The sequence below is a fragment of the Neopsephotus bourkii genome, unplaced genomic scaffold (assembly GCF_033783945.1).
Source record: "Neopsephotus bourkii isolate Nb327-2 ecotype Australia unplaced genomic scaffold, CSIRO-AGI_Nbou_v1 NB_882, whole genome shotgun sequence".
Taxonomy (NCBI): Eukaryota; Metazoa; Chordata; class Aves; order Psittaciformes; family Psittacidae; genus Neopsephotus; species Neopsephotus bourkii.
This window is the reverse complement of record NW_026901376.1, coordinates 1,224,508-1,247,123: the sequence shown is the minus strand read 5'-3', so window position 1 is coordinate 1,247,123 and position 22,616 is coordinate 1,224,508. Positions and strand designations below refer to the sequence as shown.

Here is a 22,616-nt window from a genome sequence, read left to right as displayed (position 1 = left end):
CAGATATCTCCTACTACTGCTGTATCAGAACTACCTCGGGTAATAAAGTGGACATTAAGGATTTCCCTAAAACTGAGCAAAGCCATAGCAAAAAGATAGCCCAACAGACAGTGAACCCAGCCAAGGGGATTTCTGAAGGAAGGAATGAACACATCCCTAGAAACATCAATTTCTTTTTCATCACCTTAAGTGAACAGAGTGACACTGCAGATACCTTCAAGCCATCAATGTCTGAAAACCTTTAGGGTGTCCAAATCTAGTCTTAACGTTTCACTGCAAACACAGATCAGAAAACTGAAGTACTGTCCCGATTTACACAGACATGTGGGAGATAATCAACTAATATGTTTAAACAGCAGTTTGTCAACAGGAATCACCTGGATGCAGTTCCTATACCAGCCCACTCTCAGAGGTGGAAATGATTGGGCTGGACCACTGCACTAGTAGATTAAAGACTGGAGAATGCTGCTCAGGTCTTCCAGGGAAGAGAGATTTGTAGTGAGTCACTGAAGTATCCTAGATTGACAACTGTGCCCATTCCAAACAGTAAGCCAGCTGGAAAGGCCCAAGTAAGGTCAAGAAAGCCCAAAAGAAGCAAATGAGGCAAGGAAGCAAGCAATGGACAGAGAAGTTAAGTGCACTGAAATGGAAACGTGGGAGCAACCAAGCCAGACTGTGGCAAGTAGAAAATGGACTGGGCTGGGGATTGGAACTGGATGAGCTTTAAGGTCCCTTCCAACCGAAATCATTCAATGATTCGATGAAGTGAGACAAGCAGTCTGTAAAAGCCAAACAGTATTGCTAGAATCTTGAGGAAAAAGAAATACTAGCTATACAAGTAAGCTTGAGGAGGAATCAGGCTGGTAAAGCAAGGACCTCCTGAAGAGTGTGTTCACTACTGAAATACCGGGTACTGCTCTTACCAAATGATGAATAGTTTATCATTTTCTATGGATCTTCTAAAACACATTCAAGGCCCGAGACCTCCACATTACAATTTGAGCCCAAAGAAAGAAGGATAGCTGTCACTGCGTTAAACTTACGCTGTTGAACATATCTCATGCCTTTCAGTCCTCACTTGCTCAGTATATAGAAACAGATTCACTGCCCTAGCAGAGGGTCAAAAATACACAACTGCAAAAATCACACTATCAAAAGCAATATCAATTCAATCATATATATAATAGTCTCCCCCAAATTAGATTTTCACAGTCCTATTTAACAAGACAAAGATTCAACAGAGAGAGTTCATCTCTTCCATTCTCAAATTACATAGAAGCGCACAGTACCACTGATGCCACTAATGAGATGATTAAATACCATTCTAGGTGATATGCTTTCAATGTGAAATAATTATTTTTGACAGGCAATATATTTGCTCAAGCTCATTTGAAATCACAATATCAGCCTTTTTTTAATTAAATCAAATTCCTTCTTCTGATTTTGCATGAGAAGAGCAACCAGTGGAAGAAACAGTGCCAGGGAGAGATTGCCCAAGTGCCATAATGCATGTACGCCTTCACAAAGGACCCCTCACATTCCCTGGATGGAATATAAATGTTCAGAGAACAGCAAAGTCTTTCTTCTTTTAAAACAGGTCAGTTAAGAATCATTGAGCACAGTGAAAACTTCCACTGTCAAAACACAAGTTCATTTGCCATGGTCTGATGAAGGACATTTCCAACTCTTCAGGGGGAGGAGAGCAAACAAAGCAAAGGCTCTGTCTTTCAATAAAGGAGGGTACAATCCGTTACCTGACAATGTACTGCTGTCTTTCAGTCCAGTACATAAAGGGAAGTAATGACATTTTGTATTCTATGACAAAACATGCTGAGGGTTGGAAATAAGTTAACAAAGGGAATATTTTAGAAATCATCTGAGAAACTTCCTCCAGGGCTGAGCAGCCCAGCACAATGCCAGAGAGCTGAGCAGGTTGTAAAGGAAGGATTTTTACTGGGTTCTGTACCTACCTCTGTCATATGCAGCTAAGGCAGTACCAAACTAGAACACCATGGAGGGCTGTCTGCTGCTGGGGGTATTACAGAGACTGTGGAGAAGAGATGCGTTTTCTGTTTTCATGGAGAGATTTTGGTTCGTTCAGCCCTTACTGCAGTGCCTACCTCAGTGTGAAGCAGAAAGAACTGCTGTCATTTCTCTCTCCTCACTCCATGGCATCAAATTCTGCAGCCAGAAGATCTAATAGGATATCCTCTTGTAAAGCAGTTGTTTCATGCTTCAAGAAGCCCTGCTTACCACATCATATAGCAGAGCTTCTTTAGCTCAGCAATGACATGGAATTACACAGAATTAGGTACAGCACAATTAAAATGGATCAAAATGCTTTAGCTAACACTGGAAATTTAAAGCCTGAAGTACAAGCAACAGAACAGCTCCTTCCTCTCTTGCTCAGATACACCCTCTCATGTGCTCTTAACAGCTTGAGTCTGACCTTATGCACATGCATAAGCTGATTGAGGTGAGCAGCTTTGTAACATCAGGGAGAGTGAAGTTTTGGAAGGAGTATTCTTGGGAAGTGAACCAAGCATCATTCCAACTAGAGACAATTATTACTCCCTTTGGGGAAAGAGCAATCTCAGAATTGAATATAACATTTTCAGTGCTCTACAGACTTCAAAATGATTGCGCAGGATTTCATCAGGACAGCACAGCTGATACAGGATAACACAGACCTCTTTGATATATCCTATAGAAAGAACCTCAAAACGCGTTTTCAATTTACTGGTCTAGTGCCTACCATTACATTCCAACACTTTCAGTGTAAGAGGAAGGCGAATCTCGTACACTCGGTAAATTGTTTTTCCATAGGAAGAGTTGACAAGGTGTCGTCGTTTTGTTCTCTTTAGGAAAGGAGGTGATGCAGCCAAAGCCATTAGAAATTCCCTTCAGCGGCTCAAAGCACTCTAGGGACAATTAGAGTCCATTCTCTGCCATCACATAAATGCCAAGCCTCAGACAAAGTCCCATGTCACCATCACAGCATGAGCCCAGATGGGGGAACTCTAGCAGAGCCTTAGGGTGTACTAGCATTTTTATTCTAATGCAGTCCTAAATGCAAGTTTCATGTCTCTTCCTCACTATGCAAAGACCCCATGGCAACTTTGTAGTACCAGTTATGGAGGTGAGCAAAGAAGAAAGAGAGAGAACTGCACCTAGGGGAAAGAAAGAAGGAAAGGCTTTTGCAAGCATTAGGCAGGAACTCACCTTGGTGAGCAGCAACACACGTTTCTGCAGCCGCCTGACCAGTGCTTCGTGCTGCTCACGTTTCTTCTTCTCCTCCAAGAGCTGGCTCTGAATCCGTATTATGTCCTCCTGTAGCTGCACCCGGGCCTTCTCTAGTATTCGGGCACTAAGAAAGATAATATAGACATGTGAGACCTTCAGCACTGCCTCTTAGTGAGACAAATGAGATAAAGCTGAGAGGAGAAACATCACCATGATACCAGGACACTGGGGCTGGTGCCATTTCATCTCATGGCTGTACCACTGGAAACTGAGTAGCTGCAGTCTCATTATCAGCTGTTCTTAGAAAAAGACAGGAGAGGAGAACCCTCCCAGTGACAGCCTTCTTGTTCAGCACAAGACAATTACTGGAACCTCACATATACAAAGCATTTAAGTAATTCCATATCTATTTCAAAATCAGCCCATTTGCCTTTGAGAAGATGCCTCGTTTCCAACAAACAAGGCAGAGTCTTGGGTCCTACTCTATCTTTTAATCCTTTTCTAACAAAGTAGAACTAAAACTGAGGTTTAATATGATCTGCTTTGACAGACACATAATACTCAGCAAGTAATTATAGCCACCACCTGCACACTGTGCTTGCCAGCAACCTCTATTGGAAGAGAAATGCCATCTGAGGCCTAGTGATTAGCACTTCCTTTGCAATGTGGGCATGACTCAACTAAGGCAGAAGAGCTTGGTCCCTCCTCTTCCCAGCCCACTGTGCAGCATGATGTGGTGATGCACAATTACCCATGTATTCCTGGTGATGTTCTTCATGTGTGCCCTTCAGACACTCAGTCTTGCTGCTGGGATGCTCATGGAGCTGTTCCAAGGCATGCACCAAGCAGCTCCTCACAGATCAAAGATGCTGGCAAAGTAGTTGATCAGTACCAAAGAGTCGAATCATTCTAGGGATTGTTAAGAGTTGTTCATCATAAGTTCAGTATGACAAGTTTAACCAAGCCTGCGCTACCTTTAAGTATTTAAAGTGGGAGCAGGACATGAAGAAAAGCATTGCACACAAGTCAAAAACCCTCAAGCAAGCGAGAAAGATCAAAAGCAACATCTCTACCTTAGTAACACAAGATCTTTGTTGCTCTGATGCTAAAAACAAGACTGGAAAATTGCTGAGTGCTTCAGAGGGGTATTCTTTTCATTACAATTAAAAGAAAATAAGTGCAAATGCTTTTACATAAACTAGCACTATTGTAAGGTACTGTGGAGATAGATCCAAAAGGGAACTCTTTTTAAAGACACTCTCAGTATAAATCCAGTACAACCTGCACTGCCAGGTCACCAAATCACACTTCTTGGGAAATTTATGTAGGAATTCATACCTCAAAATCCTCCCCCCTTGAAGAAAAATATGCATTTTAAAACACTGGATGAATTAGGAACCTGTTTAAAGCTCCAGTTCGATTTGGAACCATTCACAGACCAATTTAATAATCAGGGACTGTGAAACAGTCTCTTCGTTGTTACATTCAGGTGGGAAAGTACATCAAGAGGGCTTCAAATCTGCATTTGAAAATGGGTAATTTCATTACCAGGGCACCATTACTTCCTTGGCTCTGTTTTAATTAATCAGTTAAAAAAGGGAACCTGTGCTCAAGAGTCGTATCCATGGTGATGGAACATGAAGTGGCACCAGATCTGTACTGGACGTTCCCTTCCCCATCCTACCCTCAGCAAGTATCTCAAGTTTAGTCTCATGGATACTTGCTAGAAACATTCCTCTTTTTCTGATTGAGCAATGCAAGAATTCCACAGGATAAAGCAGAGAATCAATTCTTATCAGATTCCACTAAATAAATCCATATTAAAAGCTATCCTAGAAGCCAACACCCAAAAAATGACCACGAGCAGGCTGAGCCTTGGCATCTCTGAAACACGGGACAAAATCCGGTGGTACAACCAAGATGTCAAATGTCACAAACACATATGCATCACTTGGGAAGTGATCACGTGCAGTGTACAAACCACACATCATTCTGAAGTTGCAGTTGCTAAACTGCTTGCTCTGCAGCCCATCCTTCTGCATGGCAAACTCTAACCCATGCTCGCACCTTGGTCCCTCAGTTCATAGTACAGCATCCTGCACCTTAAACACCCCTCCAGGGGCAATTTAGGCTGACAGTAATCTACAGCTGATGGACACAATTTGGGCAACACCTTAATATGTAACAGGAAGACTCACTGAACCGTGCCTCTCAAAATCCTAGGTTTAAGACACTTACCCTCCTTTCCATGGGGCTTGTATTAAGCCAGACTTTGCTAAGCTTGTACTAAGACAGTGCTCATGGCTAAGTGCCAGCCTATCAAGTTTGAAGCAGGTCAACCTCCAACGCAGGGCAGAATGGGTGGCTGAGAGCAGGTAACCCCCGTTACTGTCTTAACATTCATTAAGGTTTGCTCAATCTTTTCTATGCACAGGGTAAATACAAGTACAAAAACCTCATCAACTGTGTTATAACAAATTAAATCCCACTACAGAAACCCTACTGCAAACATTATTTGCTCTATCAAATAAACTCAGTCCTGATTAAAGTCAGAACAGAAGAAGAAGAAATGCAAACATAAGATTAAGTGTTACAAAACAGGCAGACTCTCACATTTGATTATTGCAAAACATTTGATAGGACAATAGAGAAATCTTTTTCCCCCAATCTCCCAGTATTGTGCCCTATTTCTGTAAATGCTGATGGATGATGACTGAGTTGACATTCATAAAGAAAAATGAGATAGGTGCTAGGTTTCTTCTTGAAATAATGAAAAATACTCAGATACGCACCTCTAAAACCAGTTTGGGAAATGACTATTTTAAAACATGAGAAAAGTTGAGCAAAGACAGACAAATGGGCCATTTCCTCAGCCATCGCATGGTGTTTGGAAAGAACATCATCATCTGTAGATATTTCAGCCTCAGATCAAATGTGATGTTAATGTACATGAAGTTTAAATGCCAGAGGTGTCTATGAAAGCAGAGACGACACTCAAACCCTCTGAACTGACTCTGTTACCACAGGTTCCCTTGCTGAGGGAAGCGTGAAATTCAACTGCCTTATGACTCTCCACATATTGAGATCCTTTCTTTCTCTTTTAGGAGAGATGGGTAATTCTTTCAGAAACTGCACCAAACACCACATACACTGACTATGGAAGAAAAAACCCAAACAGAAAGTTACATTCCCTATTAACACAAACCAGAATGGGAAAGCAGGTGCCCAACAGCAAACGCGGTTCAGGTGAGATGCAGGCCCTCTTCTTCCCCAGTGATGACACCTATGGCTTTTCCAAAGTAACTGCTCACTCCAAACAAGCATTGAATAAGAAGGGAGCAGGCCCAAAGTTCTCCATCCAACATAAGCTCAGAGAAGTGGCACTTTTTAAATCTTTGCAAGTTCAAAGTAAACCTTTTAAACCTTCAAGAGAAAAAGTCATTTCTGTTTATCAGCCTATTAATGTTCCTCATTCCCCATCCCTGAGAATGAGATGCCAACATCTTTCTGTTCTGAGCCGCTGAGACTCTTCACACTTTGCTCTTCCTTTCTGTAATCCACTTTAATGTAATCTTAATGATAAAACTTCATTTTCCAGAATGTTCTTTGAAAGGCTGAGAACAATGACTGCTGAGAGAGAATACTGAAGCCATGAGATACATTTTAATAATCTCCTTCAGAAATTACAAAAGCAGCTGATAGGGTTTGGGTTTTTTTTCCCCCCCAGTGATCCATAAAACATTATCTTAATCATTCCATCCTTTCAACAGTCAAGTTACCACCTCAGAGAGACTAAAAAATAACAGGGGAAGCAAACAGGATGCCAGAATCAGTCTGTGTATCAACCTGAGATGAAAACGAGAGGTCCACAGCAGCACAATCAGAAGAACAAGGCTGTCTGGGTCAGTCAGGAGAAGATGAGACACTTGCACATACCAGGAGCAACTGTCAGAAACAAGCATCACATCAAAGAGAAAGCACTGAAATCCAGGGAGCGTGGACAGGAAGAACATCGAAGGTGTAAAGAGGGAAAACACAATGACAGTGTTATTACACAGACACAACAGCAAAGAGAGACACGCTGGAGCTATCAACATCTTCATGACAGAGTCCAAAATAAAAAGGTTAGCACACAAGCTAATGAGGCAAAAAGAAGCAAAGGAAATTGTTTTGTAGCAAGACATTTGGATGAAGAAAAGCAAACCCATTCCTGAGGCTTGACAGCTTGCAGCCTTCTCAACATACCTTCACATTTACAGACAGCACACACTCAGACACAAACCACACTGGAGAGCAAACGTTATTTTGTGTTCTGATTCTTCTCCTCCAGGATTTATAAGCCAACAGGAAGGCGGAAGTAGCAACAAGGCAACTCCAGCCTGTCTTCATATCGTCCAGTGGGCATCAGCAGAGTATCGCTGTCTGTGCCCTCTCCCAAGGCTCCCTCCAGCCTCCAGTTCCTGGCACAGACTTCTTCCCCTTTCAGCCTCTGCCTAACCGGCCTTCACAGGAATGACCACTGTCTGGGATAGTAATCAAAAAAGAAAAGCAGAAGGGAGAAGATGACAAAACTGATCTGACTTACAAAGGGGCAGGCCACAGGAAAGAAAAGGTGGAGCTTGGCAAAACACAAAAATGTCCATCTTTTCTTAAAAAGGACAAAAAAATACATAAATGGATCCATTATAAAATGCTGCTGAAAAGCCTGTTGGGAGCTCTGAGGACACTGCTGCAGAACACAGCTGCCTGAAGCCATACGTTTGAGGCAGGTAAACTAGAAAAACAAACATCAGGAAGGAGGAGATTATTTCAGTGCTACGAGTATTTCAGCTCCAAAGTCAAAGGTCTGGGTGACAACTTTTATTAAATAAGATTGTTTGGTATCTGACTCTGCCTCCCTTCTTCACATAGAGCAGAGAAGGCTTCAGGCTTGGAGCAACCATCCAATACCTAAAGGGGGCATACAAGAAATCTGAAGAGGGCTTTTTTCACAAGGGCCTGCAGGGACAGGACAAGGGTGAATGGCTTTAAACTGACAGAGGGGGGATTGAGATGAGCTCTTAGGCACAAGTTCTTCCCTGTGAGGGTGCTGAGGCGCTGGCAGAGGGTGCCCAGAGAAGCTGTGGCTGCCCCATCCCTGGCAGTGCTCAAGGCCAGGTTGGACACAGGGGCTTGGAGCAAGCTGCTCTAGTGGAAGGTGTCCCTGCCCATGGCAGCGGTTGGAACTGGATGAGCTTTAAGGTCCCTTCCAACCCAAGCCAGTCTGGGATTCCATTCTATGAAATGTGAATAGGCTGAAGCAGCAGCATCCTTCCCTGCTCTCAAGCACGGCACTGCTACTGCAATGGCACAGGTGGGAACTGCAGAAGCCAACGTTGCCATGTTATCTGCTATTTGCCTATTACATTCAGAAGAAGCAACGATACAAAACATCAACATATTTAGTGGAAGTTATCACATGGGATATCTTTTATTTAAAGCTTTAACTGTGCCCCATAGAGAGCCACATAAAATACTGCTACAGAAAATACTACACACAACAGCCTACAGGGAGTCGGTAGGAAAACAAGCTTTCTCCTTGCTATTTATTTCTCCCAAGTCTTTAGCAAACATCTGCAAACTTTCTCCTGCTTCACAGTCTGTATTTTCTCAAAGACCTTTCATAGAGCTCACCATCATCAGGCTTCCATACCTCACAAATCATTCAAAAGCAAGCAGTTCATACATCACCTTAGTGCTCTGCATACAGCAAAGACTCGAATCATAGGAAATTTATAAGGATGGAACAACATAAAGAGAACTGTTTTGCTAGCGTGGACAGATGAAATGGGTAAGCAGCAGACAGATGTTTGGAGCTTTATTGGTACGCTGACAATATGTTTTATCGTTCAGACAGTATTTAATTTTACTCCCTAACCAGCAGCATAAATAGGAAGCTGCGAAACGCAGCTCCTTCAAAGCAAACAGTTACAGACGAGAAATAACACAAATGTGATGTCCCAGCCCTGGTACAAGCAGCAATTGACTGGCAGGAGTTAGGATTTACTAAAAGACATTCACATCAGGCACCCTCTGCTTCTGTTCATTACAGGGGTCAACTCGGCTGCTGCAACACGCACGGCTCTGCTGACCGCAACACCCCACAGGAAGCAAACCCCAGGAAGGCTGCCAAAATGCAAGGGCCAGTGGGGCTCTATCTGAACAGAGACTTAATCAGCCACTCGATGCAAGATTTACTGCCACGCTAATAAACATGCTTTCCACATCCACCACCCAGATGAGAATGAAAGCAACATCTTACTAAATGAATCTTCTGTGGTTTGGTTTGGTTTTAATGTGAAACATGAAGTTTGTCAAACGCATCCATCACTGAATACTGGAATGCAAAATATTCTGAGGGAGAGATAACCACAGGCAGAGCAGCAGCAGGTCAAGGGAGGGGATTCTCCCCCTCTACTCTGCTCTCATGAGCCCCCCTCCTGCAGTCCTGAATCCAGCGCTGGGGCAACAACAGAAGAGGGACGTGAAGCTGTTGGAGTGAGCTCAGAGCAGGGTCACAAAGATGCTCCAGAGGCTGAAGTAGCTCTGCTCTGCAGCCAGGCTGAGAGAGCTGGGCTTGTCCAGCATGGGGAAGAGAAGGCTCCTTAAGGGCAGACCTTAGGGCAGCTCCAGTGCCTAAAGGGGGCATACAAGAAACCCAGAGAGGGGTATTTTACAAGGGCCTGTAGGGACAGGACAAGGGGGAATGGCTTTAAACTGACAGAGGGGAGACTGAGATGAGCTCTTAGGCACAAGTTCTTCCCTGTGAGGGTGCTGGCACAGGGTGCCCAGAGAAGCTGTGGCTGCCCCATCCCCAGCAGTGTTCAAGGCCAGGTTGGATGGGGCTTGGAGCAACCTGCTCTAGTGGAAGGTGTCCCTGCCCACGGCAGGGGATTGGAACTGGATGAGCTTTAAGGTCCCTTCCAACCCACACCAGTTTGGGGTTCTGTAACTGTCCTTTTCCAAAGACTCCAAACCTGATCTGTTCCTAAGCCTGAAGCTTCTATTAAAGGCATTTATTTGGTGAATACTTGTACTGATATTTAAAAAACACTACAGCCACACGGTTCCCACCTCGACAATGCTGCTCTCTTCAGCAAACCTGGGTACAGGAGGAATCAAGCTGATAGTCGAATACACAAAGTGGTTTACAATAGCTTATGTAGACAAATCTATTAAGGGCCTTTGGTATGTCCAAATGCTCATGGCTCTTGTTCTGAATCAACAACAAGGCAGCCACACTTGCATCCTGAGCAAACTGATTCCCTTTGCAGTGCTTGGTAGTGAAACAAATACTAAATGTTGTTAATAAATGCAAGTAATTAAAAAGCATGAGTTAAAACCAGGAGTCCTCTATCGCCAGAGCCTACAGCCTGCACAGCATGCATCATCTGTCTCTGTATCATAATTTTGTATGTGGCATTTGGCAATTATGGAGGGCTGCCTATTTTTAAAGAGCATTCACTGATAAGGATTTTCCACACCCACTCTGAGATAAGAATAATCCCCTTGTACCAGTTAAAAGTGTCTTTCCAGCACTGTAGAGAACAGGATGCACCCTACAGCAATGCCTCCTGACCAGAGATGAGTACACCAAACTGAGTCAAGATGTTGACTAATGTTCCAAATTATTACAAGGAGTTAGGAACACGGTATCTCCATTCCAATTCTTTCCTTAAGACAGCCAGGCTCCTTTGGTCCCCTAGTTTGTGATGTCCTCACACCGTGAGCTTGTGAGGAAGGGCACATCAGTAAGGGAACATAGAGAGCTTCAGCACCAAGAGACAGCAAACGGTTGCTCCCTTCCCCATCACCCCCTCACCAGCTTGGAACATTCAATGCAATGAGAGAAAGCAAAATACTGGGGAAAGGAACCATCACCAGGGGAGGAAAACAAACCAAAACCAACCAAAAGCCCCCAAAACACAACCCCAAGGAAGACTTTTGAAAGGAAACCTTTCTTTCCTCCAGCCAGGATCCAAGCATCTCCCTGCAGCTGGCTTTATTTACAGCATCTAATTCAAATTCTAAATGCTTCAAAGTGTTATTACACTTTTTTCTTCTTTGAAAACAAAAATGACAACAACTGAAACAAAACTGGGAACGAGAAAACCCAAAGACTGAAATAATTACTAATCAAAGCAGAGGCCTCTACATGGGATGGTGAAGTCACTGGCCAGCTCTACCCAGTAATTTCTCTTCGTGTCAGCTCTGATGAGTTTTAGATTTCTAACATTTCATCAATTTGAATCACTAAATTCAATTTGCATTCACACATAAACAGAGAGGGAATAATAAATACTCTCATCTGACCTTGAAGTGTGAGACAGAAAATTGCCCTCGATGATTTCATTTCAATCTGAACCATAATGAATAATGCAGTTGGCCCCATCAGTTACCAATCTATAATCACACTTGTGGGCTGGATGAACGCACAGACGTGCTTAAGTATGAGGAAGAAAGTATAAACTTCTCACTCTTTTTGCCCTGGTCTTTTTCAGCTTCTCCTTCACTTTATAGAGATTAAGCCTCTACTCTCCATCCTTCCCCACTCACCCCCAACACCACGTCAAGGGCTTCGACTTGTTGCCCAGTCAGAAGTGGGAAGCGAGGTGAAGGCATCACTTGAGTTTTCTTAACCCAAACCATTATTATATGCATTGTAAAGAGTTCCCTGTAAACGCTCTAAATTTGGTAGGTATTCTCCCTCCCAGGAAGGTGTCAGGTCACAGGCCAACTCTCCAGCAGTGGAGCGAAGCACAGCAACACAGCACAGGCAACCGGTGAAAGAAACATCACAAGGTAACTAAGAATATTTCCAATCTCAGTTATACATTCAACCCAACACTTCTGATGAGAGAGGAGTCATCTGGGAATAGGCAGTGTGAGAGCTGAGGAGCTGTAAAGGATAAAGGGCTGATAAAGAGGAGTGAAAAAGGGAAAATCTGCTTGAGGTGGGGAAGAAATGAGTAGGAGAATGGCTGTGCTGAACCAGCTTGTCAGCAAACAGATCCACTGAAATCCCAGGCTTCTGACAGTGAGAGAGAATAGCTTATCTTAATCAAATAAAGAGGGTCAAAGTGTTTAGGTGAGGAAAACAAAACATTAAACCCTCCACTGCAATACAGCAAGTGAGCCCTCACAGCCTCATGACACATGACAGCTTCGGGAAGGTTCTGTGGAGCTGCTTCAAATTACCTTTTCCAACGAGAGCTCATTTCCAGTGTGCATTAACTGTACTCCACAGTGAAATGAGTACCGAGATGAGTGTTGTTTATAACAGTTCAGTCACATTCCTTTTTTTAATGTCTGGATCCCAGACTACCTGAATGAACAACTGTCTAAAGTATTTCCTGCAGAACAATTCAGTGATGGACCCCCCTCCATAATTCTCACTAAAACTCAAAGCTATGGCTCAGCATTTCAGCGTCAGGCTTTTGTGTGTGAAAACCCTTCCAGGTTATGTGATGAAAACCTGGCTAGGTTTACACTGGAGACTCAGAGGAGAATTTGTAACGGTTACTTGTTGACAAGAAATAAACCCAAACAATTTAGTTCTACCCCCTAGCACTGACCCATGGGACATGGGCACAGATAAAAGTGAAGGAGTAGCTGAAAAGTCACATAGCTATCTATGACAAGCACTCCAGACTGCTGCTCTTGGCTTTTCTTTCCCAAAACCACCAGTTTCACTTCATTTCATATCTGCCTCCCACCTGCTTTGACTCCACTTACACCAAAGCAGTCTACCATGATCCAAGCCATATTAAGCACAGCATTGTAACAGACCTGCTAGTCATTACATCCCAAACATGGATGCTTATTAAGACTGCAGAGGTCTTAAAAATCCCATGACCAAATAACATAACCTGTAACCAAGTGCCACAGTGCCTTTATGCATAAACAATATAACATGGCAATGTGTTATCTTTTCTCCCATGCCCTAATAACAAACCAGGATTCGCTGTTTTCTGCGGGATCTCTGCCTCATTTGCTGCAGAATTTGGAAGAGCAATGAAGCACAGAAACTGCTTAAAGAGAATGGTCTCAAATTAAGGCAACTGAAAGTCTCCCAGATGAAACCTGGTTCCAATTCTTGCCTATGCCAAAGCTCCTGGCTGACAGCAAGAACTTTTCAAAGGTAGTCCTTGGTGCTTAGTCATTTGGCAGTCCTTCAGCTGAGCTCAGGTCCTGGGCACTGACACTACTGCTTGGTACTGAAATCAACAGCAGCTGCTCAGAACATATGAAGCTTTGGGTAATGCAAAGTGTTCTGAAAGAACAACTTCTAAGTATTCCAGAATGGCATCCCCAGTATAAGGCTACACTTTCTCCTTGGTTTGTATCTGGTATAAAAGACTAGCATGAGAATTGCTATTTTTTTTTCTGTAGAAAAACATTAATAGCTGCTCATTAAGTCAACATAATGCACTATCTCAGCCAAGTGGAACGGGAATCCCGCATGGCATAGGAAACCAGATTAAGGATGTGTTGGTTGACTTGAATTCTGGCATTTCCTACCCTCTGAGAACTTCACTGATGCAACCTTCCAAGTACCTATTTTCCATACGGGGCAAATATTACTTTAAAATATAAAAAAAAAAACCCTAAAAGCAAGAACGTATATCTAAGAACAAGAATGAGCAAAAAAACAACAGTTGGCTGAAATTGCCCCAAAATATCCACCGTGGAGTAAGCTTCATCCCAGTTAAACTACTTTTCATTCTCACATACATCCACATGGAGAAAAGCTGATCTCCAGCCATCTGGTGTCAGATAATGAGACTAAAAAGACTGGATCTTTCCAAGCTATACCATCACACCATGAATACTTGCCATTCCTTTTGCAGTGGCTCTGCACTCCCATTCTCCATAAGCCCAAGAGATATTGTACAACCACTTGCTCTCACTCTGCTCAGCAGATACAGTTGGGCAGCTGAGCAGAGGCACACTGCTTGCTCAGAGTGTCTCCAAGCAGTGATTTGCCCCCCAGGAGAAGGATATGCCCAGATCAGACTTAACCAATGAAATCCTGCTAACCTTATTCCTAAAACATACTGTGGATGTTTGTTTTCCTTGTTATCTCCCTGAAATCCACTGGACTGTTGACACTCTTAGGACTTACCTGCAGGGCACAGAGATCTACTTTGCTCTAATTTCCATCCCCCAAACTGGCTCAAAGAATCCTTAAACCAGTATAAGGCAGGAGGAATAAAGCTGTCACTGTGAAAGGAGAACTGCCAGAACAACTACATTTATAGCCCTGTTACATCGATTTTCCTGCATCAATGTTTTTAAATGTTTAATAAAACAATACTACATGCTATGCAATCTTTTTGTAATGAATACACAGAAACCAGCCAGGCAGACATGTCAACAGCCTTTCTGCAGCACTTCCAGGTTTCAAAACCACAAAATGAGCAGAGGGTCAGCTGCTTTATTTGAGGGTGAAGTGGTGCTAGGGAAATGAATTTAAAAGACATGGCAACCAAGTCATTTTGTTTCTGTGCTACTCATAAAAGAACAGCTTTGTTCTATGTAATTTGGTTTCAGCCAGTTGGTATCACAAATCACACATCAAAAAGCTCCATCTGCCAACACTGAAATGTTGGAGGGAAGGGATAGCAGTCCAGCCTGGATTCAACAGGTACAGTGTGAAGAGTTCCTGCAGCACCAGAAGTCAGCACTGTCGCAGTTAAATCCCAGCCAGCAACTAAGTCCCACACAGCCACTTGCTCACACTCCTCCAGTGAGATGGGGAGGGAATTAGAAGGGCAAAAGTGAGAAAACTCATAGGTTGAGATAAAACCACTATAATAACAATAAATAATGGTAGCAATAATTAATAACAATAATAATGTAATGAAAATGACAAAAAGAGAGAGAAATAAAACCCAAGAAAAATAAGTGATGCAAATGAAAACCAGTTGCTCACACCGAGCGACCAAAGTCCAGCCTGTTCCCAAGCATTGTCCCCACTAGCTTTGCCCCTAGTTTATATGCTGAGCATGAAGCCATACGGACTGGAATGTCCCTTTGTCCAGCTGAGGTCAGCTGTCCCAGCTCTGTCCCTTCCAGCAGGGCAGCAAGAGAAGCTGAAAAGTCCTTAACTTATAGTATAAGCACTGCTTCACAACTATTCCTTCGGAATCTCTATGGGACCTTTCTGGACACAGTGGTTGATTCAACTCTTCACCTCTCTCTTTCCTGGGATGTGGAAGCAGCACAGTCAAAATTCACCTTCGTGGGAGTCTCTCCATAGCAAAATAAACACTCAATTAGAGAACTACTTTGCGTGCTACCAGTGCTATTTGCAAACAGCGCTTCCAGCAGTGCAAAGCAATACCAAGTGTTATGTCATTCCCAGGAAGGAATGGCATTTGCCAGACCCTCCAGGCACACTGGGATCGGTTCTGCTTCATCTACTTGCTTCCCAGCTCCCAGCCCATGGTGATTTTGGCACACATTTCTAATACAGAAATCATTCTCCCTCCCATTCTGCCTTTTAGTAGGCACTTGACCACGTTGGCCTCATTTCTCCCCTCTCCATTTCATGGAGAATAATGAAGACCAGCTCTGATAAATCTTTACCACCCAAACTCTCATGCCCCTGTCAAATACTGCCCTGGTCAGTGTCCAGTAACGAGGAATAACTGATGCGATGCAGAAAATCACATGTTTAACTGCAATATGTTCTGCCACAGCAGTCTGAGAGGAACAAAAACAATCGTGACTCTGCAAAATCATCAGTGGCAGGAGGTGAAGAAGGAGCAATTGTTCCCTGCCTCTTCCAATAGAGGAGCTAAGCAAATTAATGAAGGAAAATTAATCATGGGCTATTAAATACAAAAGCTATCACCTTCAGCTCAAGAAATCCTTAAGCGTGAGAAGCATCACTGTGTATTTCCTCCTTTATTAGACTTTCCCAAAGCTTCTGGAATGGATTCATTCGCTTAGGCTGACTTTTTATCTGATGGCAAATGTGGGGAATAGCATTGAAGAAGAGGCTTTGCTTATTTTTAATGCACACCAACAGATCTCATCCAGCTTCAGCTTTACTCAGGTGCACATTTTTGTTGCATTTTTTTAGGTGACCGTGTTATTTTCTCTCTTCCATCCGTGAGTCATATTCAATTCCCAAAGTATAAACTAGTAGCTGGGAAAGGAAAATCCTGTTCTCCCAGGTGCAGTTTGTCAGCTGCTGGCTAAGGCAGGAAGGGTCCAGCTGATCAGTCTCTGCTACCATAGCTTCCTATGAATAAAAAAGGATTCAAAACCTGCCAGAAATCTCCTAATATGTAAGGATTTAGCCTACATCTATTGTATTTGAACAAACCTTAGTTGAGGTTTTCTTGGTGCTTGGAACAGATAGGGCATTTCTGTAGAGAACTGCTTCATTCCCTGAGCACTAAGCTGCTTGCCAAGAGCCACCACACAACACAGCCCCAGTTAGATCCTGACTTTGCTATCCAAAAGGTGCAGCCTTTGGAGAGGACAATGAAAAGGATCATGCTCCAAAGAGGAGATAAAAAGTGGCTGCAGATCACAGGTGGCCCACAAATGCCTGTAAAGGGAAGGGTGAGATGCACCATCTGTGCTGTTCGATGTGTATAAAAAGAGGTGACTGGAGCAGCCAATGTTTCAGACCAGAGCAACTGGGCTGCCCCTCACCTTGGCAGCCAGGACTCCTCACAGCACCTCTCTTCATGTATTGCTGACAGAATGTGAATAGGAATTAAAAGGACCGTGAATCAACTTCTCATGCAAGCACAGATCTGCTTATGATCTTCCCTCTGGTTAGCAGGCACACAATATTCATTTTCAGCATCCCAGGGGACAATAACAAGGGCTACCAAGGACAATTGTCAAAGCCCCAAATTTTCCAAAGAGCTCTTCTTTTAAGTATGTATCTAGAAAAACCAAACACGAACTGCATAAAAACCCAAGGGGCATAAAAAATAACACCATGTGTGATTTCACAGCAAGTGGCCACCTGCATATAGAGAAAACCAGAAAACTATTCCTATTTTAAAGGCACTTGGAAATGCAGCCCTTAATACACTATCACCACCATTTCCCACAGTATGATGGGCAGGCAGAGCATTCCTACATTAAGAATTCATAACTGTACCAGCAAAACAAGAAGGTTAAGAACATACAGCTGGAAAATGCAGAGATGCTTGGCAAGGCTGATTTATCACCAAAGAATAGTTTGTGCTGTGGCAAAAAGCAAAGCAAGAAAGATAGTGCTGCTGCTGTGATTAGTTTTACAAACTCCTTTCTGAAGGAAAGAGGAAAGTTTCAGGCTGAGAACCTTCAATGAGAGCTCATATGGACCAACAAAACAAATACACAAGGCAAAAAGTCGCCAAAAACCCAACACAGGGGGATGCAGAGCTCGCTCTCTGTGGAGCCACCCAACAGCACAATTAGCAGAGCTGGTCCCTCCAGAGCCTACATCTCCCACATTCAATACAGGCACTTTGGCAGCCAATAGATGCTCTATGCTCAGCATGCCCTTCGATTGCCACCTCTCTTCCATTATCATCTCCCCTGCTGCCTCCATTGTACCTGATTAATAAAGCCCATTCTTGCTGTTTATTTCCTTATCGATCCGCTGTCTCCTGCATGGGAAAAGGCATCAATGCAGTTAAGAGCAAGCACCTGCTCAGAGACTTCACCCTTCAGCTGCTTTCTGAAAATGCATTTTATTCTCACTGGATAATAAGATTCTGTGGTTAAGGGAGCTTTTAGGTATTGGCATTGTCATAAAATGTTCCTTGTGTCCTACTTCACCAGAGCTGACAAACTCTCTGCTTGCTGTCAGTGGACTAATGAGAAAAGAAGCACTTCTAAAGAGCTTTGGATACTTTTGCATTGCAAAGTGAAAAGGAGAAAGTGAGATATTTCAATGATGTTCCATTTCATTCCAAAGCTCCATACAGAGGAAAGAAAAAAGGGAACATTTCTGCACAATCACTGTATCAACCAAGCAGCTCACTTATTAATCTCTCCTTCCTCCGCATTCACTAGCTTGGGGGCTCGGAAAGTTGACACTTGACTTGAAAAATGCCAACTCTAAGCAGTTTATTTCCTCTTGAACTTTAAGAGCTGACTGAGACAGAAATGACCTTTAAAAAGGCAGGGTTAGTTCTTGTATGAATTGATAGAAGGATTCTATGCTTACACAGCACAGCTAGGTACTGAGCAAATCTTCTATGCAAACACCCCTTTCTCACCAGAGGCAAGAAGAACACCATGTTCCATCAGCCATAAGATTCACAAGACTGGAGAACCTGGGACCTGGCAAGCTAGCTTGTCTACATCAAGAAGGAAAGACTATGTTAAAGCCATAAACCAGTGACCTTAAATATACACAAGACGGAGACCACACCAGTGTTCATAACCTCAAGGCACCTGATCCTCCACCACAAAGAAGCAGTACAGGCACAATCAAAACCAAGCACACCCACTGACTTGTCCTTAAATAACACCATCAGTCCAGCAGGCCTGGACTCCTGTTCTGGGACATCTATCTGGTTGTTGTGACTTTGCTTCCATCAATCTCTGCTGAAGCTGCTGAAAAAGAAACTAATCACTACATGGCTCATTAATGGTCTTCAATGAAAGGCAGTTTGAAAATGCAAACCAATACACAATACCTACTAATAATACTTGCTGCCACACTAGTAGCCAGTAATGTAACTGGGCAGAATATTCTTGTCTGAGGTCCATCACACAATTAATACCACCAGATGGCCAAAGAAAAGCCATTGAAGGATTCTGTGGCAGCAGAGGATAACCGAGGAGTTTTGACAAAGGAAAATCACAAAGCAAATATCTGGGATGCCAGTGGGTATGAGACTACACTGGAGATAAAGAAGTTTAATTTGCCTATGTGTTAATAATGACATTCAGTTGAATATCATTTGAAGATATAAAAAGCCCTGGTGGCAGGAAGGCCTAAACCTGCACATTTCAGCAAGATACCCAAACTGTACTTCATTTATCCCAGACAGTGCAAAAGTATTCACCTGTTTCTCACTCTGTAAGGAAGGCAGATGTAGCCTTCTCGATAAAAGCAAGATGTTAATGCAGAAGATGAACAAGCCTTCCATTGCTGGGCAGAAAATCCTGAAAGGAAGGGTTGAAATTTTGCCTTTTATTTTCATTTCATTTCATTTCTAGTCTTGATCTTCATCTACCAAGCCATACTGACTCCTAGCAGTAAAGGCCTGATGGAGTTCAGATATCTCCAGTGAAGTATGAAGTATCTTTGCCATCAGCAGCAATGAAATGTTTCCGATCTACTATCAGCCCACTTGAGCAGAAGTAGACATTTTATAAAGAGAACCCCATGGCTATTCTGTGCAGAATTTCCTTTCTGTTTGTATCTGGAAGCAAAGTACACTTCAAGCTCACCAAGGCAGACAGAAGTAGTCAAGCCCTACGCAGCCAAGGTTAACTTATTAATAATGAAGCATTTTTGCCATTATTTCTAATGTTTTGTATCCAGAAATGTGCTTTGAGAAAAATCAGGGAGGAGAGAAGAGATGGGGAGCAGTATTCTGCTCTCCAGTGCAACTGGAGGCATAGCAAAGAACCACAGCACCAGTGGGATACTGAGTGGAAACTGTCACGAGAGACCTTGGCATCTCACTGCTACTGGAGACTGAGAAAATTCCTAAACCTGCAATATATGTATATTTATGGGCTGCTGGAGTGAGTCCAGAGGAGGCAGTGAAGATACTCAGAGGGACCTCTGCTACGGAAACAGGCGGAGAGAGCTGGGCTTGTTCAGCCTGGAGAAGAGAAGGCTCCAGGGACACCTTAGAGCAACTTCCAGTGCTTAAAGGGGCTGAATCTGAATCTCCAGCCAAGGAATCTGGAGAGGGGGTTTTGATAAGGTCGGGTAGTGACAGGACACGGGAAATGGCTTTAAACTGAAAGGGTGTCGATTTAAATTAGACATAAGGAAGAAGTTCTTCCCCGTGAGGGTGGTGAGGCACTGGCACGGGTTCATAGGTTCATAGAATCATAGAATAGTTAGGGTTGGAAAGGACCTTAAGATCATCCAGTTCCAACCGCCCTGCCATGGGCAGGGACACCTCACACTAAACCATGGCACCCAAGGCTCTGTCCAACCTGGCCTTGAACACCACCAGGGATGGAGCATTCACAGCCTCCCTGGGAAACCCATTCCAGTGCCTCAGCACCCTCACAGTAAAGAATTTCCTCCTTATATCCAATTTGTCTTCCCCTGTTTAAGTTTGAACCCGTTACCCCTTGTCCTGTCTCTACAGTCCCTAATGAAGAGTTGCCCAGAGAAGCTGTGGCTGCCCCATCCCTGGCCAGGATGGACTGGGCTTGGAGGAACCCGATCTAGTGGAAGGTGTCCCTGCCCATGGCAGGGGGTTGGAACTGGATGAGGTTCCAACTTTAAGGTCCCTTCCAGCCCAAACCATTCTGTGATTTCTGTGTGTGTACAGAGAGACACAAACACACAGTACTTACGGATATTAAAACAGAACACCTGTACTGTTTCATCCTGCACGGCGTTGGAAAAGTAACAAGTATTATCTTTTTGCATCTTTTTAAATACTAACTGATCTCCCTGATGGGGCGTCTCCAACACTTCTAATCCCCAGAGGTCTCAGAGAAACCTGTTCACACCTGCAGTGCACGAGAGAGCCTCCCGCTTTCCGAGTTCCTGTACAATCACTTCTTCTTAACAGTCAATTTAACAGTGTTTAGCCTCCAACTGTTGCTTTCATGCACAGAAAACCACATTTGGGAATCTGACTCTTGTGCATAAACAGGCTTCTTAACATCTGCGTGGCAATAGGAAAGTACAAAAATACAGATTTATATGGTAGGTGTAGAACTACCGCAAAACAGATTTGCTCGACTGTAATATACATCAAACAACATTAAAAAGCAGTAAGAAACCACCATCTTATTTACGTGAGATGTACTTTGAGACTTCTAACTTTTGCCTGAAGGTTTTAATTAAAGCAATTCATGTCCCAAGGCATTTTTCTTGTAGTAAGTTGTCTTCCTCATTCAATTGCTTCAAGAACTCTGCTCTCTGTGCTTTGGCACAATCTAATCACTCCTGCGGGAGCAAATGATAACACGAACATAGATCAGAAAATATCTTTGAAGAAAGAAATCTAAAGAAAGATGAAGATCTAAATGGAAAAGAAGAAACAATTTTGCACCCTTGATTCAAGAGTCTATTAGATCTTTGGAATTACAAGGAAGGAGGGGGGAAAGGGGCTGGTCTGAATAATACTGGGAGACTCATGAGTTCAATCACTGCTTGCTGAAGCACTCCTACAATGTATGTTCCCAGATCTAACCTTCAGCACTGAGCATCTTAAGTCAGAATGGGAATTTTTCTATCCTATTTATCCGTGAAAGGACGCAGAAAGAGAAGAAGAAAGATGTGATCAAGAATCCACATTTTGGCAGCTCTTTGTCACTCAATTCAGTCAAGGCCAGGAGAATTTACAAGTCGCATCTACTTTGGTTACTCCAGGTATTTTAGCAGAAATGAACCCTGTGACTCAGAATAAAGGGCAGGATTTTCCCCCAGATTTCACAGAACAGTACAGAAAACAAAGTTTACTGAAGGATAAAGAAATGTCAACAGTCCTAGGCAAGCCATAATACATATACCTTACTAGTATGTTGTGTAAGCTCACTTAAAGCGGCATAATGCAAAGCTAAGCAAGGCCCCTGCTGAAAATAGGGAATCCATCTTTACCAGAAGAACTCAAATACTGCAATAACACAGTGCTGGATCTGAGAGAAAGGAAAAAAAGGAAGAAAAACAACACAACAACAACAAACTCACTCAATAAATTGGACAAACTAGGATGGTTAATAAGGGGAAAGCTTCCGTTAAGGCAATGCTGCTTTGGGATGTGCCATTAAAGCACTGACAGCTGCACCATTCCCAAAGGCTGGAGGCACCAGACTCTCTGATGATGCTTGTTAACAGTGTGCCACTGTGCACATCCCTCCACTAACGTCTGTGCAGAATTAGCCTGGGTAGACTTGTTCATAGGAAGTAACGCAAAACTGAATTGTCATGATTGAGATTGTTGTCAATTTTGCACAGAAACCTTCAGCAAACCCTCTTCCCAAATTCAGCATCAGAATGAGGGAAAACATTAAGAACTGGTCTGTTTTTAAGGGAATTCAAGAAGGAATCTGGTCATTTTACTGCAAATACACCTTTGTAAATTCAGAAGAAGCTTGCAAGAATACACAGAAGATCTAATTCCAAGAACAGCAATAAACAATGTCACCCCTGACTGCCAGTTGTG

General features: G+C 43.1%; 1 protein-coding gene across 6 annotated transcripts in view; it reads right to left on the bottom strand.

Moving 5' to 3' along the window:
• Positions 1-22,616, bottom strand: part of MAD1L1 (mitotic arrest deficient 1 like 1) — a 372,249-nt gene that overhangs the window by 254,358 nt on the left and 95,275 nt on the right. For 5 of the 6 annotated variants that reach the window (XR_009726062.1, XM_061357021.1, XM_061357019.1 and 2 more), the window contains one exon: positions 3,223-3,367. Coding sequence is in view for 5 of the 6 variants with exons in the window: in XM_061357021.1 (XP_061213005.1) it covers positions 3,223-3,367 (145 nt within the window). In the remaining variant the exon portion in view is untranslated. Of the gene's footprint in view, positions 1-3,222; positions 3,368-14,114; positions 14,180-22,616 lie in introns of those variants that run through there. The other variant, XM_061357023.1, reaches the window with a different exon arrangement.